Here is a 15,073-nt window from a genome sequence, read left to right as displayed (position 1 = left end):
ATTGGAAAGACAGAAGAGATCTCTACAACTGATATCTCCAACACTCTGCAACTCACACCAAAACGATAGGGATTAATAAATAGCACTACATGTAAGAGGGAAAATAACTAACATCCTGGTACAATGTGAACGTATAAAAATAAGATAAAAAAATGGAGGTAATTACAGATGCTGGATCTTTGGTTGTTGGGTCGGTAGGGTGTGGACTATTGGAAGGGGGAACCTCTGAGTAGACCCTTATTGTTGCATTCTAATCAAAACTCTTATTAGATTCACAACAGAAGAACAAAGGTCTTCCTCTCGTAGTGTTTGATGCAGAGCTGCTGTCTTCTCTCACAGTTACTCAGTTATGATCCTCCCTCCCCTGCTGCTGATCTAAGACACTATGATGACAGAGGAACATTGTCATTGATGTGTGTGTGTGTGTCTGTGTGTGTGTGTGTGTGTGTCTGTGTGTGTGTGTGTGTGTGTGTGTGTGTGTGTGTGTGTGTGTGTGTGTGTGTGTGTGTGTGTGTGTGTGTGTGTGTGTGTGTGACTGCTGTGAACCAAAACAGTCAGTAATCCTTGCTCTACGATGATCATAAACTGATGAGTGCTGATCTGCCATATATGCAGAGATGCTTTTATTGCAGCTGACTTGGGTTTAATCTCATTATGCCGATATGGCTGGGGTTATAGCACTAGAAGCTCATCTACTCTGACAGTGTTGTACTGAGTGATGCAGAAACAGAGGTCAGGTGTGTGTCACACATCTGACATGATGATGGAGGTGGACAACATTAAACACTTTAAAGGACAAAACCAAACCCCAGGAAGAGCCCAGGGCTCATACGTGTAAACCTACCTGGTAATGAACCTGTTTCTGATTCTGAAAGTTCACTTTCAGGAGGATTGTACTTCTTTATTTATGTCTATGACATAGTGACATCACTATGTAACACTCACGCTTCCAGGGGCAAGGGGCGGGACATCTCTAAGCGGTTGACCAATCACAGAGCCGGCCAGCTAACCAATCAGAGCAGACTGGGCTCTGGTTTCAGACAGAGGGTGAAAAGAGGTGCTGCAGCACAGGCAACATGTGAAAAATAAAGAGCTTTCTGAACATTAAAGCATGGAGACATGTCACAGTAGAGACACTACATACTGATATACACCTGAACATGAGCTGAATAGAGCCACTTTCAAATCAACAAGTGTTAAGAGTCCCTTTACTCAATGAAAAAACTATAGGTGATAGTCGTGTAGTTTACTGAACATGTCTTTGGTTACATTATGATCCAAAAGGAAGTTCGTTTTTGGTGTTAAATCGTGAATAATCTTTTCTATACAAAAGAATATTAGCAATATATTACAGGTCTTACAACATAAAAAAAATCATCTTTAGTCATGTTAATTTTTACTTACATTATTGATGCATCCACAGTAGCTACACCTGCATGTCTGGAAAGTGTACTAACTAACTAGGAAGTTAATAAGGCAAATAAAAATCATATATTCGTTTCCTTCTAAATAAACTGTGTCTGACATCAGCATGTCTGAGGCTCTGCTCCAGACTGTGGTACACAATATATTTGCAAGGGTGAGACATAGGTTAGGTGTCAGACTCATAAATATTCTACTAATGCTTGGAAAAACATAGCATACTATCTTCGCCAAATATCAGACATATGGTGTCGAGCAATTGGCAATTTATTCTTCTCTACTCACTTCAAAACGAAGCTTGGCACAAACTCCATCTCTGCAGTCTGTTACATTAGAACACATTAGACTGCAATGATTGCTCCCCCAGGCTATGACAAATGGAGAGGACTCCTGTTTCCATATGGACAGTGACTGTGTAGATCCTCTTCTCCCTCTCAGGTGGCTTTGAAATGCTTCAACAGTCTAACGACACATGCATCGCATACCGTTTCCAGTAAAGGTGCAAATGGCCCACTGAAGGCCTAAGGGCAAGGATCATATGCAGTCCTGACCTGGATGTAGGAAGAACCAGATCCCTTCACAGCACAGTAGGCCAATAAACCAGTGTCTGGAAGAGGACTCTGGCAGCCACTGGCAGCCAGTAAAAGGAGTGGAGGAGTGGTGTATTGTGGGAGAACTTAGAGATGTTAGAAACCATGAAGCTACTGCATTCTGAATGATCTGCAGGGGTTGGATGTCACTTTCAAGTAGAGCAGTCAAGATGGAGTTGCAGTTGTCAGGACGTGAGAGGACAAGAGCCTGGACCAGAACCTGCGTTGCCTATTGTGCAACATATGTGTACTTAGCAACACTACAATTTACATATGTTCCCTAAACATCACATATGCAGTAGACCATTGTGAGGTCCAGCATTGAAACCTGTGACAAAATACGGCTACTCATATTCAAAGAATACATGTATTAATCAGAGCACTCATAAGACCTTATTATCAATAACAGAGCGTTGCCTCTGGGCTGCTGTGGCGCAGTTGACTAGTGTTTGGATCAGGTGAGCACAGGTTCAAACCCCACTGCAATCAGCATTTCATTGTGTTCCTGGGCAAGACACTTCACCCCAAATTGCTTCTGTGGGGATTGCCCACAGTATTGAGTATGTAAGTCGCTTTGGATAAAAGCATCTAACATGCAATAATGACCTATGTTTTGAGTTTAAAAGAGTATCTAATTTAGAATCCACAGACAATGTACTACTTCTGATGTTCTGTCAAGTGCTGTGTGCCTCGGGCTAGCTTAAGCTTTTTACCTCTTTAGTTACATGTGATGGCTTCGCTTTCACATTGTTTTTATTATAGCATTACCTATCCCCAGGCCTCACCCATCTCCTATGCCAGCTCAAGTGGCGGGGGGTGAAATGTTGTAATATATTTTGTTAGAATTGGGTGAATTCTCGCCCTGACTTGTATGACTGGCACCACGGTATGCATGTAAAGCAGGGGTCCCCAAACTTTTTTCTCTGGGGGCCACATTATCGTTCCTAACTGTGATGAGGGGCCGGGATCGATCATGTGGGCTGTATACTAGGCCACTGCCTGTTATAGCCATAATTTCTAGCACAAAATAGTTCATCATTACAAGTGATTTGCAAAAGAAGTGAGTACTTCACATGTTTTTCAATTTGAAATACCACAGGTATTCCTTTTATTTTCTAATAACAACCATGTAAAAATAGCAAGGAAAGGTTAGAAAAACATGGTGATTGACAGTTTATGAGTGATACAATAGAGATGGTAGGCCTATATTACAGTGAGATGAGAAATCATCAAGACAAGAAACTTGGTGAACAATATATCAACTAACCAACTCTTATTTGTATATTCAGGTGAGATTTTTTTTGTTCAAGGTGAAAATGCAATGAGCACCCAAACACTTTTACAGCACAATTATCATCCCTTTGAAATAGGAGATTGAGATGAGGGGCAGTGCATAAAGAGGAGAAAGAGGAGAGAGAGGAGAGAGAGGGAGAGAGAGAGACAACGATGGAGAGGCAGATGCTGAGAGAAGAGATTGGGAGGAGAGACTGAGCAGTAAACCCTCGGCAGGTTAAACTAGAAGAGAGTAACAGAATGGGAAGTCAGCAATATGTGCAGTAGGTGAACTGAATTGGTACTTGTAGCCAGGGTGGAAGGAAGGATGGATGGGCAGTGATCTTTGAGGTCAGCAGTTGCAGTCCCCTCTCTTGCTGCCTGGAAACCTGGCATAAAGGGATGACATTGGACACATTCAGTAAATTACATAAATATGCTGCCTGTTGTTCCTTGAGATGTGATTTTACAAATACAGTGTAGCATTATTCATTAAAATTCATTAAAAACATTAATCATATTTCATCAAAAAATCATAGTTCATGTTTACAGCCATATAAAATTGTAATAGTTAAAATCAGTATATTTACCATATCAGTGTGAACTGTGTGCTTGCTTCTGGCTGGTCCGATGTCTGGGTGTAGCCTAGTGGTTGCCAGTCTCAAAGTTTGATGCAAATGTTCATCTGAGAGTCTGTTCCTCGTTGGATTTTTTATTTGCTTCATGCGGGAAAACGTCTGCTCGCAGGTGTAGGTGCTGCCAAAAACGGTACACATCTTCAGAGCATGTTGTTTAATGTTTGGGTAAGTGCCCTCTGGTAGCTCAGCATAGAACTCAAGGAGGTGGTCAGGCTTGAATGCGTCTTTAAGGACATCACAATTCTGCAGCTCGGCTAGTTCAAACTGAAGAGAGGGAAGTGCGTCGTCAATGTCAGCAGCAAAGGGGTTCTGGAACAGACTTATGTCTTTGTTGTTGACATGAAGCTCACGGAAGCGCACACTGAACTCTCGCTGCAGCATCTCCAGGGCATCTTTGCACTTCGCGACTGGGAAAGGGGCGGCTGGTTTCTCGGCGCAGTAGCTTTGGGTGGCAGGGAGATGTGTGAAGTCCAGCTTTTGGACCTGTCGCACAAGGAGCTGCAGTTTGACCTCGAATGCTTTTATGTGGGAATACATGTCGCTGATGAGATTCCCTTTGCCTTGGAGCTGTAGGTTGAGGTGGTTCAACAGTTCAGTCACATCAGTTAAAAACGCGAGGTCCCATTTCCACTCCGGGTCGGTCAGCTCCCGTACCGTTTCACCTTTAGACTGGAGGAAGGTGTTGATTTCGGGCAGCAGGTCGTAGACACGGCGCAATACTTTGCCTCGACTTAACCACCGGATTTCGGTGTAGTACAGCACATCCTGGTGAGCAGACCCCAGCTCGGAGAGAAAGGCCTGGAACTGCCTGTGTTTCAGCCCATTTTTCCGGATGTAGTTGACACAGTGCACAACCACCTTCATCACAGACGCCCACTTCAAAACTTTGCAGCACAGCGCTTGCTGGTGAATCAGGCAGTGGACTTGAATCGGTGGGGCGAGACCTCGTTCCTCGAACTCGCCGTTCAAGCGCCCTACTAGACCCCTCGTAGATCCGACCATGCTAGGCGCACCATCTGTAGTGACACTGGCAAAATTAGCCCATTGCAGACCAAGTTCGCCCATTGTTTTGCACACTTCGACAAAAAGGTCTTCTCCAGTTGTTGTGCCTTTTAGGCTTCTCAGTGATGCCAGCTCCTCTGACACTTCAAAACGTGTGTTGACTCCACGAATAAAAATCAACAGTTGTGCCGTGTCCTGTACGTCATTACTTTCATCCATGGCTAAAGCAAAACACTTGAATTCTGCGGCTCTCTCTCTCAGTTGGTCAAACACGTTTCCCCCCATCTCCTCAATTCGTCTCGTCATCGTTTGTGCTGAGAGACTCACCCCACGGAAGGCATCTGTCTTCTCGGGACACACCTTCTCGGTCACAGCCAGCATCATGGCCTTCCCGAATTCTCCGTCTGTGAACGGCTTGCCGTGGGTAGCCAGTAGGTTAGCTACTTTGTAGCTAGATCGGACAGCAGCCAGGTTGACCCGGGATTGACGAAGGAAGGCATCCTGTTGAACAGCTAGTCCGCCTTTCAGACGCCGAACCTTATCATCTCTCGCTAGCCCGCTCAAGCTAGCATACTCTCTGTGCCGGGTTTCGTGATGGCGGCGAAGGTTGAATTCTTTAAACACGGCCACATTTTCTTTACATATAATACAAATGGCACGGTCCTTCCATGGAACAAAAAAATAATCCTTGGTCCATTGTTCTTTAAAAACCCGACACTCTCTGTCAATTTTCCTCACTTTACTGCACGCCATTACACTGCTGTTCAACTGTAGCATAATATTTTCTGCGCATGACTTCGATCAGCTTGTAAGGTGGCGGAAATTCGGTCATAAACATACGTCATATAAATAATACAGACACACATATTAAATTATATAAAATATAAATGGTTAATAAAAAAATATTTTAGTGTTAAAAAAACAAGATGCAAATGTAACAGATGTCAACCAGAACGTTACATAACGTTGCTTTTAAAGCGTGATAGAGGCGCTGGCGATCTGATTGACAGTTCCACTGTTTGGCTCATGGCAACTACCAGAGCCGCTCTGGCCACTACATACTGACGGCCTCGAGTTCTAATCTCAGGTGACGGAATGAACAGCGATTACCGCCCTCGTTTGGAGAGTCATGTTATTATTTCACAAAACAAGTTGGACAACTAAAATAAAATATTAAAAAATATATTTTATAATTTTTTTTTTCTTTTTTGGGCCAGTTCAAATGGTGAGGTGCAGAGAGGTGGAGGGCCGGTCAAAGGGGCGTGGCGGGCCGTATGCGGCCCGCGGGCCGTAGTCTGGGGAACCCTGATGTAAAGTATGAACCAACACATGTTTTTCTTCAGAAAGTATTGCATACTTAACAAAAAAGTAGTGATTATTTGATACATCAGAGTTTATTTCACAATACAAATAATACACAACTTATGTCTCTTATTAACGTTATTAACCTTAAACGCAACGAGAATCTACACCACTCATTAAAAGAAAAAAAGTTTGTGATGTCATGAGAGGGTGCATTATGTCTTTATTTGCCGCAACCACACCTCCAGTACTCCGAGTGAGAGATCCTGACCTCCCTAAACATCACATTGTGAAATGATAACCTTATTCATAGTCAAATATGTGACTGCATAGGTCTATCTATTATTTGTCTCCCAAAATGTTGACAAAAGTATAACATATTTAAAAATGTTACCTTTTAGGTATTTGACAATCAACAAATTATGTTATACTTAGGGTTGTCAATCGGTATATGTAATCGCATGGTTTTCAATACATCATACAAATATATTTGAGGTCCATTCCTTCATCTACAACAAACAATACTACATTTACTATTTGTTAGAAAAACATGAACAAGTCCAACAATGTCTTCTGTGTTGATACACATTACGCATACCTTGAAATACTTTGACTGATGTGTGTTTGTTTATATTTTATTAAACTTAAAGGTAGATCTGTCAATTTGAGAAACCGGCTCGAGTTCGCTAGAATTTGAAAATACATGACCGGAGAGAATCAGCCACTTCCTTATAAGGCGCGTTCACACCAAGTACTTTTCCCGCAAAGGTTCCTGAGAACTACGATTTAGTTGCGTTCACACCAAAAAGTCCCAGGAACTAAATTAGTTCCAGAGAACCTTTTGTACCCCCTTTTCAGTCCCTGCTAGAGAGCAGGGACTTTCGTGGGAGAAAAAGGTTCCTGTGTCTGATTGGCTGGGCGGAATGCAAACCACGCCCCGTCAAACTCCCAAAGACTTTTGTGAAGCCGCCATTTTATTATCCTCGCATTGCATTATTAGGATTAGCATTAGCCCAGCGCAGAAACGTAGAGACTAACTTATGACAACACAAAATAAAACATGGGAGCGGTGGAGATGAGGAGGTGTTGGCGTTCTGGCCGTTTACTCGGAAGGCTTCAGTAGAAGCTGCTGGGAGTCCCAGCAGATTCTACTGAAGCCAGTCCCTAACTCCGGGGACTTCCGGCCGGGGACTCCGGGTGGCAGTATACGCCGGGAAGTTGTTTGCGGCCTGCCAGTAAACCCAAAGCAGAAGAAGTGACGTCAGCGGCTTCATTTGCCTAATCCAGCGGTTTTCAAAGTGTGAGGCGCGCCTCCCCTGGGGGGTGCCAGAGAGCTTCAGGGGAGGCGCAGCGTGAGACACAAAAGAACGAGAAAAAGACGAGTAAAGTGACACTTGCCAACTTGTGGCTGTCTGTGGAGACCGAGTTCCCCCACCTCGCCAAAAAGGCTGTAAAAGTGCTCATTCCCTTCACCTCCACCTACCTGTGTGAGTGCAGGTTTTCCACACTGACTTTGATCAAAAGCAAGTACCGGTAAAGGCTGCAGCCAGAGGATGATCTGCGTTTATTCCTCTGTGCATCAAAGACGCAGACTCATTGTTCCCACTAAAGTAGGGGTGAGTGTAATAAGGAGGCAAAGTTGACGTTCAGTGTGTTACCGGGAGCATATAAGGATTTATCCACCATGTTGAAAATGTTAAAAAAAATATGTCTTGAGAACACGGCGTGCGGAAATATACGGGTCATGCTGCAGCTAGATGTGCCTGTCCTCTGTAAGAAGGTGTCGGCGACTGACATGCAAGGAAGAATGGCTGTCCACAGGCTGTTCCAACTTCAACAACTGTATTAACTTCCAGGGTAGTGAATTCAACATGCAATTGTAATTGGGTGTGTGGTATATTTTCATGCACGGACACGCATGTTCCACAACACACAAACTGAACAACACTAAATTTTCCGATCGCTACCAGCGTCCTTGCGATCTTGTTATAATAACAAGTGGACGTTATTATGGTTGAGACCATTCGGGCTTATTCTAGAGGGTTGCAAGGAATAGTCCAAGTAGTGGGGGAGTTTTATACAATATGTTTAAAACATAAAAATAAAAAGGTTTAAAAAAGTTATTGTTTAATGTTTTAAGGAGGTGACGCTAATCAGCCAATCAAATCGGTGCAGTCAGCACGATAGATTCAAACACACACAGAGACACGACAAGAGGAGAGAAACAGTCGGAGTAATTTCAAATGGCGGAAGGTAGACAGCAAAAACAGAGCATTTAATTACATTTTCTCTTACTGGACCTCTTTGAAATGCAATTGAATACCCCTGCATTATAGCAACAACAACAATAATAATAATAATAATAATAATAACAGCAATAATAATTGGGAGGGGGGGCGCGGCTGTTCTTATGTTCTCTGAGGGGAGGCTCACCTACCCACACTTTGAAAACCCCTGGATCCACCTCCAGAAACTAATTTCCGGTGTCAACGCGATCTGTACTTAGTTCATGAGAACTGAAGAGTTCTCAGGAACCTTTATGGGAAAAGTACTTGGTGTGAACGCGCCTATAGAGCCCCTCCTCCAACACGAACGCGCACGTGACCAATGAGGGCACGAGATAAGTTTGTGCACAGATGGAAGGCTGACAGGCAGGTAGGCCATCCAGTTATTTTAGCCGGGCCGGCTAAAATGATTGGTCGTGCTTTTTACAGTACTACGGCTTCCACAGATGACATTTTTTTATGGATTTTTTGTCAAAGCACTTAAAATATTCATTGCTATCGGGATGTTAAGAGCATTCCATGGAATATAGCAAAAAGTGTATCTCGAGCCGGTTTCTCAAACTTACATACCCTACCTTTAATAAATATATATATATTGCATTTTAAGAAAGGATTTGATTACAAGGAGTAGGCTACATAACAAAATAAATACTTAGATACATTAAATAACTACATAACAATCCACAAATCAGGAAAAGAGAAGAAAGAAAAAGAGAGAGAAACAAATGTATTGGGTAAAAAACAAGGTATAGTTTACACATAGGCCTAATGGACACTACATTAATATTGTAATGCCTAAACACACTGCTGATCTATCTATCTATCTATCTATCTATCTATCTATCTATCTATCTATCTATCTATCTATCTATTTATATATCTATCTATCTCATACATACATTATTTTTGACATCTTACCACCTGATGAATATAAGGGTTTTGTGTTCGATAACTCACCCTTTTTTCTAATCTTGCATCAAAGATATGAACTTGGTTTCTGATTCTCATTGTTATTTTATTTTTTTTCAATCCATAAATCTCCTTCACTAGATACTTCCATTGTGAGTTAATGAAGCTTTTAAGTAATTACATTTTAAACAAATCCTTGTTATTTGTTTAATAATTGCTATTCTTAAAACAAGAAATAAGTACGATTTTTCTTTTAATTCCGTCTGGTGTTTTCCCAATTAATAAAGTTTGTGGGTTCTTGTTTAGAGACATTTCTCTAGAAGCCACACAAAACATTTCAAGACCAGAATATATGACAATGGTTTGTCTTCTGCTCACTGTATTCTGTACAGCATTTTGAAGTAGACTTAATGGTATGAAAAGATGCAATTAAGTATTCTAAAATAACATCCATCAACAAAACCAAACCAATCCGGATATCCGGTTGCAACGGAAGGCCGGCTTCTCTCCATCCCAGAGAAATGGCCGTTCTCATTCTTACAAACACACTAGCAACATATCTTTACGTTTAGCAGCTAATGTGTTCCAGGGACTGAACTTCTCTACCGAGACTCATCGTTTCACCGTGTTGTGCTGTACAATACCGTGAATATAAATGTTGAGTATAGGCTAGTTCTGCTGTTAGCTACCTGCCAGCCTGCTAGCGTTAGCCCGTTAGCTTCCGAACCACTGGTCATCCTACTCTGCTCGGTATAGTCTGTTAATGGGAAATAAATAGGACCTGAACCACAAGAGGACCGCCTTCCCGTTTTAATAGGAGAGTTAAATCACCGGGTAACCCCGAGACTAAATGCCCGAACAAGGTCCCAGGATGAATGGCTTTTCTCTTGGCGAGCTGTGCTGGTTGTTCTGCTGTCCGCCCTGTCCGAGTCGCATCGCGGCCAAGCTAGCTTTCCTCCCCCCGGAGCCCACGTACTCTGTGCACACGGACACTGAAGGGGCAACTAGCTTACATCTAACCGAGAGGGCGGACTGGCAGTATTCTCAGCGGGAGCTCGATGCGGTGGAGGTGTTTACCACCAGAAGCAGCCGGGGTAACCGGGTCGGGTGCATGTTTGTGCGTTGCGCCCCAAACAGTCGCTACACGCTGCTGTTCTCCCATGGCAACGCCGTGGACCTCGGGCAGATGTGCAGCTTTTACATCGGCCTCGGCTCCAGGATCAACTGCAACGTGTTCTCCTACGATTACTCAGGCTACGGAGTCAGTACAGGGAAGCCTTCTGAGAAGAACCTGTATGCGGACATCGAGGCGGCCTGGCAGGTCCTGAGGAACAAGTGAGTATGAACCATGTGTGTGGTGCACGAGCAAATGTCCTTCTTTAGCGTTCATGCAATACGCTACCCCCTTTACATGCTTATATTGATGAAGATATAAACTAAACTAGGCTCAGATCCCATCCAAACAGTCAACCACTTTACATAGTGATGTTGGTTTTCAATGTAGTGACTCCCCGGGTCATGTGGGCTATATGACAAATTGTGGTTTGCACACACTTTCAGGGCTTACATTTAGCACAGACTAATTGCTAAAAAGCTTTATATCTCTGTGGCAAAAAGTCTAAATCATTCATCACTATGTAAAGGCAACGATGGCAGTTCACTGCTGAGCTGATATGGTCACAGTGGCCCCTTGTTCACAGTTGAGGGACATCTCTAGGCGCGTTCACGCCGGGGTACTTTTCCCGTTTAGTTCCGTTAGTACCCCTTATGTTGCGTTCACACCAAAAAGAGTACTTTGTGCCGGGAACTTTTACACCCCATTTTTAGTGCCTGCTAGAGAGGTGGTACCAAAAAAGTACCAATTTATATTGGCTGGGCGAATTGCAAACCACGCCCCGTAGCCCTAGCCCCTAAGCAGTTTCTAATACAAATGCAGTGTGGATGCTTATAAAAAAGAATTAAATATCAAAAATAATTGTTTTTACAAATATGAATGTTATTGCTAAGTTAAATAATAGCAGTGTATAAAAGCAGCTGAAAAGTAAAACACTGGTAAATGTTTATTGCAATTTCAGCAATATCTGCTGCCTTAAGTTAAACGCAAGAGAACAAAAACAAAACAGTCCATCGGTTTCCTAGCAACCTGCCCAAGCGTAGAACACTGTTAATCATGAGGCTGTCCTTTGTGGAGCTAAGCACCTAAGGAGGGGGTTTATGTTTATTCAATTTGTTCATAATTACACATTGTGGAAAATCATTAGGACTGTGCCCTTAAACAGCTATTTATTTTCATAGTGGTAGTCCCATTGCTCAGCCTTCAGGGCTCTGCTGAAATACAGCATCTAGAAAGACTTTGGAGGTAAAGATCTGTTGCTCACTTCGCTTGACATTTTGATAATTGCCCATTGATTTTATTGTATTTGTTGTTTATGAAATGACATCCTCCCCATCAGGCTTTAAATAATCCCTTTTTTGTGTTGTAATAATAATAAATAATAATACATTTATTTTGGGGGGCGCCTTTCATAACAGCAAAGGACACCTTACAGGGCATAGGGGCAATATAGGGAACAATTAAAACATTGGATTTAGTGAACTGAAGTATCAGCCGGGGTAAGACAAGACAAACAACAGGAAATTGACTACAAAACGACACAAAAGGACACAGGGTACAGATTATAAAGAAAATGCCAGTTTGAACAGGTGGGTTTTGAGTTGGATTTATGAATGTTGTTATGGAATCAGACTGTCGGATGTGTAGTGGCGGGGAGTTCCAGAGTCTGGGAGCCGAGCAGCTGAAAGCTCAAGTACACATAGTTTTGAGGCGAGAGCTTGGGACGGTGAGAAGTCCTACGGACGAAGAGCGGAGGGTGCGGGAGGGGGTGTACTCCTGAAGGAGGTCGGTGATGTAGATGGGGGCAAGGTTATGGAGGGCTTTGTATATGAGTAGAATGTTTTTGTAGTCAATACGGTAGCGTACAGGAAGCCAGACTGTTCCCTGCAACCCCCAATCGTTTCTAAATGACCACCGTTACAGAGCATCACTGTTAAACAAAGTGATTTCGGTTGCAACGGCATAACAAGAGAGATTGTCTTCAAAGAAGAAAGTAGGGTTATCTTTTTCCCTATCACCATTTAGGTTGAAAATATAGCTTGTTGGGACAATTCTCATTACTTTTTTTTTATCAGTGTTACACATGCTTCGTTACATCACTGTGAATGTGGGCTTTCTGTTTTGATTGAAAAGCAGCCCGGACTAAGCTTCCTCTGCTTTTATTAGGAGATAATAAAGCATTGATTCTGTCCGTGCTGGCCATGGCTCTGTCGGCTAGTGTTGGCCAAACAGGGAGTGTCACCCTGCATTAATGATGTGATCCTTCCCAAATGACATAAACCAAGATTCCCGTGCAATAAGTTATGAGGTTGGTATGCCGGCAGACCCTGACGCAGACAGATTTTTTACCTTGTTCACAGCTTACATGCTGTTTTCCATGAATCCAATTAAATAGAATCCAAAGATTTCAAATCATTCTATCTTTTGAAAGCATTCAACAGAGCATCTTTGGCGTGTCAGTGTTTAATTTACTAACTCTTCCCTTTTTCTTTTTGGGATTATTGATGTTGGTGATAATGTGCCGTTACTTATTTTATTTTTATGGGTTGTTTTAAATCAATTTGCACCTGGCTTGACGTCTCAGAATACGGATGCTGTTTTAATCAATCAATCAATGTTTATTTATATAGCCCAATATCACAAATGTTACATTTGTCTCAGTGGACTTCACAGTTTGTACAGAATATCAGTATGACAATACGACACCCTCTGTCCTTAGACCCTCACATCGTACAAGGAAAAACTTCCAGAGAAAACCCACAGTTTAAAGGGGAAAATGGGAGAAACCTCAGGGAGAGCAACAGAGGAGGGATCCCTCTCCCAGGACGGACAGACGTGCAATAGATGCCGTGTGTAAATTGAAAAGATAATACATTTGCAACATAGGTAGTCCAAATGTTTGGAAATGCATGTGTGTATAATAGGAAGATGAATCCATGAGTATATCCATCCAGGACTTATGATCCAGGACCACAGCCACGACTCAAGATCCAGGACTCGCAATCCATGACACAGGACCGCAGGATCATCCATGACTCCGGATCCCGGCGTATATAGACACCAAAAAGAAAGAAATTTGGGGAAGCTGGGTTAATCGGAACATGAGAGTACACAGGTATAGACAGAGAGAAGGAAGAAGTAAGATGTCCCCCGACAAACTAAGCCTATATCAGCAAAACTAGGGGCTGAATCTAATCAGCCCTAACTATAAGCTTTATCAAAAAGGAAGGTCTTAAGCGCACTCTTAAAAACGGATTTCATCCTTCACAATGTGGCTTCTGGCAGTCCACCTGAATGCCTCAGGCATTAGTCTGGGCATAGGTACCACCTAGAACTATTAACTCACTTTAATCCAAAGTGAGTTGTAATGATAATGTCACTTCATTTCTAAAGCCTTTTTATGCAAGGCTGAATTGAAGCAGCACGATACTGGCCAACCACTGATAATACGTTTCACAATTGAGTCCTTCTCCTGTTCGACTACACTTGAGGCTTTTTTCTATTAATATCAATACATCTGTGCACAGAGCATTGAAAGATGTTGCTGTTTGTTTCTGTTTTTGAAACATGACTGAAATCATTTCTCAAATGACGCAAACATTAGACTGTTTTGACAGATGGTATTGTTCCCCAAAACACGTGTGACCTATTATCTTGATCGCATACCCCCTCTTAAGTTTTGAATCCGGCCGCAGTTTCTGCAGTGTGTCCGGGTTAGTTTAGCAAGCTACCTTTTTCAAGACATATTTGTCGCTATTGAGCTTGGCATTTTAACTTTAAAGTTGTGTAACACACACATGACTATCAGTGTTTCCCCTAGGATGGAGTCATAGCAGCGGTGCTAAGGCACGTGGGCCCAGCATAATTTGAGCACGGAGCGCGTGGAATTTTTTAGTGAGTGCGCGTGCGAAGTGCACCCCGCCAATTTGTTTCTATGTGTCAGCACAAGAAAGGCTCTTGAGGCCTAGTACCAGGGCCGGTTCTAGACAATTTGCTGCACTTGGTGAGATTTTAGGCGACATTTTATGTGTAAAGAATAAATGAAAAATCTCTACAAAAGACAAATACACAGTAAAAACAGAAACTTATTGACATAGGTAATATACGTCAAAATGGCTTCAAATGTATTCAGTATTGTATGAACATGTTTGAATTTGGGGGTGGACGTCACATCCTCTCGGGGGGTCCGGGGGTATGCTCCCCCGGGAAGATTTTTTTTGAACATTTTACAGTAAAATGCTTCAATGTGGAGCACATAATTACTAGAAACCTCATCTAGGGGGTACAACTATAAAAACGCCCATATGAAAAAGATCAGTTTACATTTTAATAATCAAATAAGTATGTGAACATAACCAATAACCTACCATAGCCAATAACAAATAAATGTAGCTTATTTTAATGTTGTTGTTCATTCATATCTTATTTTACCTAGTTAACCTAGCGCCCACCGTACAGGGCAAATTAAACGTGTAACCGGGGTGAAAAGGGTGTTACATTTACTTAATTATGAATGTTGTTACATCAAGGCCGAACATT

General features: G+C 42.4%; 2 protein-coding genes across 2 annotated transcripts in view; one reads left to right on the top strand and one right to left on the bottom strand.

Annotated features, from left to right (window-relative positions):
* Positions 1–3,179: 3,179 nt before the first annotated feature.
* LOC307029841 (general transcription factor II-I repeat domain-containing protein 2-like) lies at positions 3,180–5,950 on the bottom strand. Its single transcript, XM_079665932.1, has 2 exons — positions 3,875–5,950; positions 3,180–3,673 (listed from the first exon to the last, which is right to left on the bottom strand). The coding sequence occupies exons 1-2, from the start codon at positions 5,699–5,701 to the stop codon at positions 3,554–3,556; spliced, it is 1,947 nt and encodes a 648-aa protein (XP_079522058.1). The 5' UTR covers positions 5,702–5,950; the 3' UTR covers positions 3,180–3,553.
* Positions 5,951–9,884: 3,934 nt separating this feature from the next.
* abhd17c (abhydrolase domain containing 17C, depalmitoylase) overlaps positions 9,885–15,073 on the top strand; it is a 40,761-nt gene continuing 35,572 nt past the window's right edge. Inside the window, exon 1 of the mRNA XM_079663528.1 lies at positions 9,885–10,755. Within this exon, the coding sequence (XP_079519654.1) occupies positions 10,271–10,755 (485 nt within the window). The 5' untranslated portion in view covers positions 9,885–10,270. The remainder of the gene's footprint in view (positions 10,756–15,073) is intronic.

Source organism: Notothenia rossii (genome assembly GCF_949606895.1).
Source record: "Notothenia rossii genome assembly, chromosome: 2".
Lineage (NCBI taxonomy): Eukaryota > Metazoa > Chordata > Actinopteri > Perciformes > Nototheniidae > Notothenia > Notothenia rossii.
This window is presented reverse-complemented; position numbering and strand designations above follow the sequence as displayed.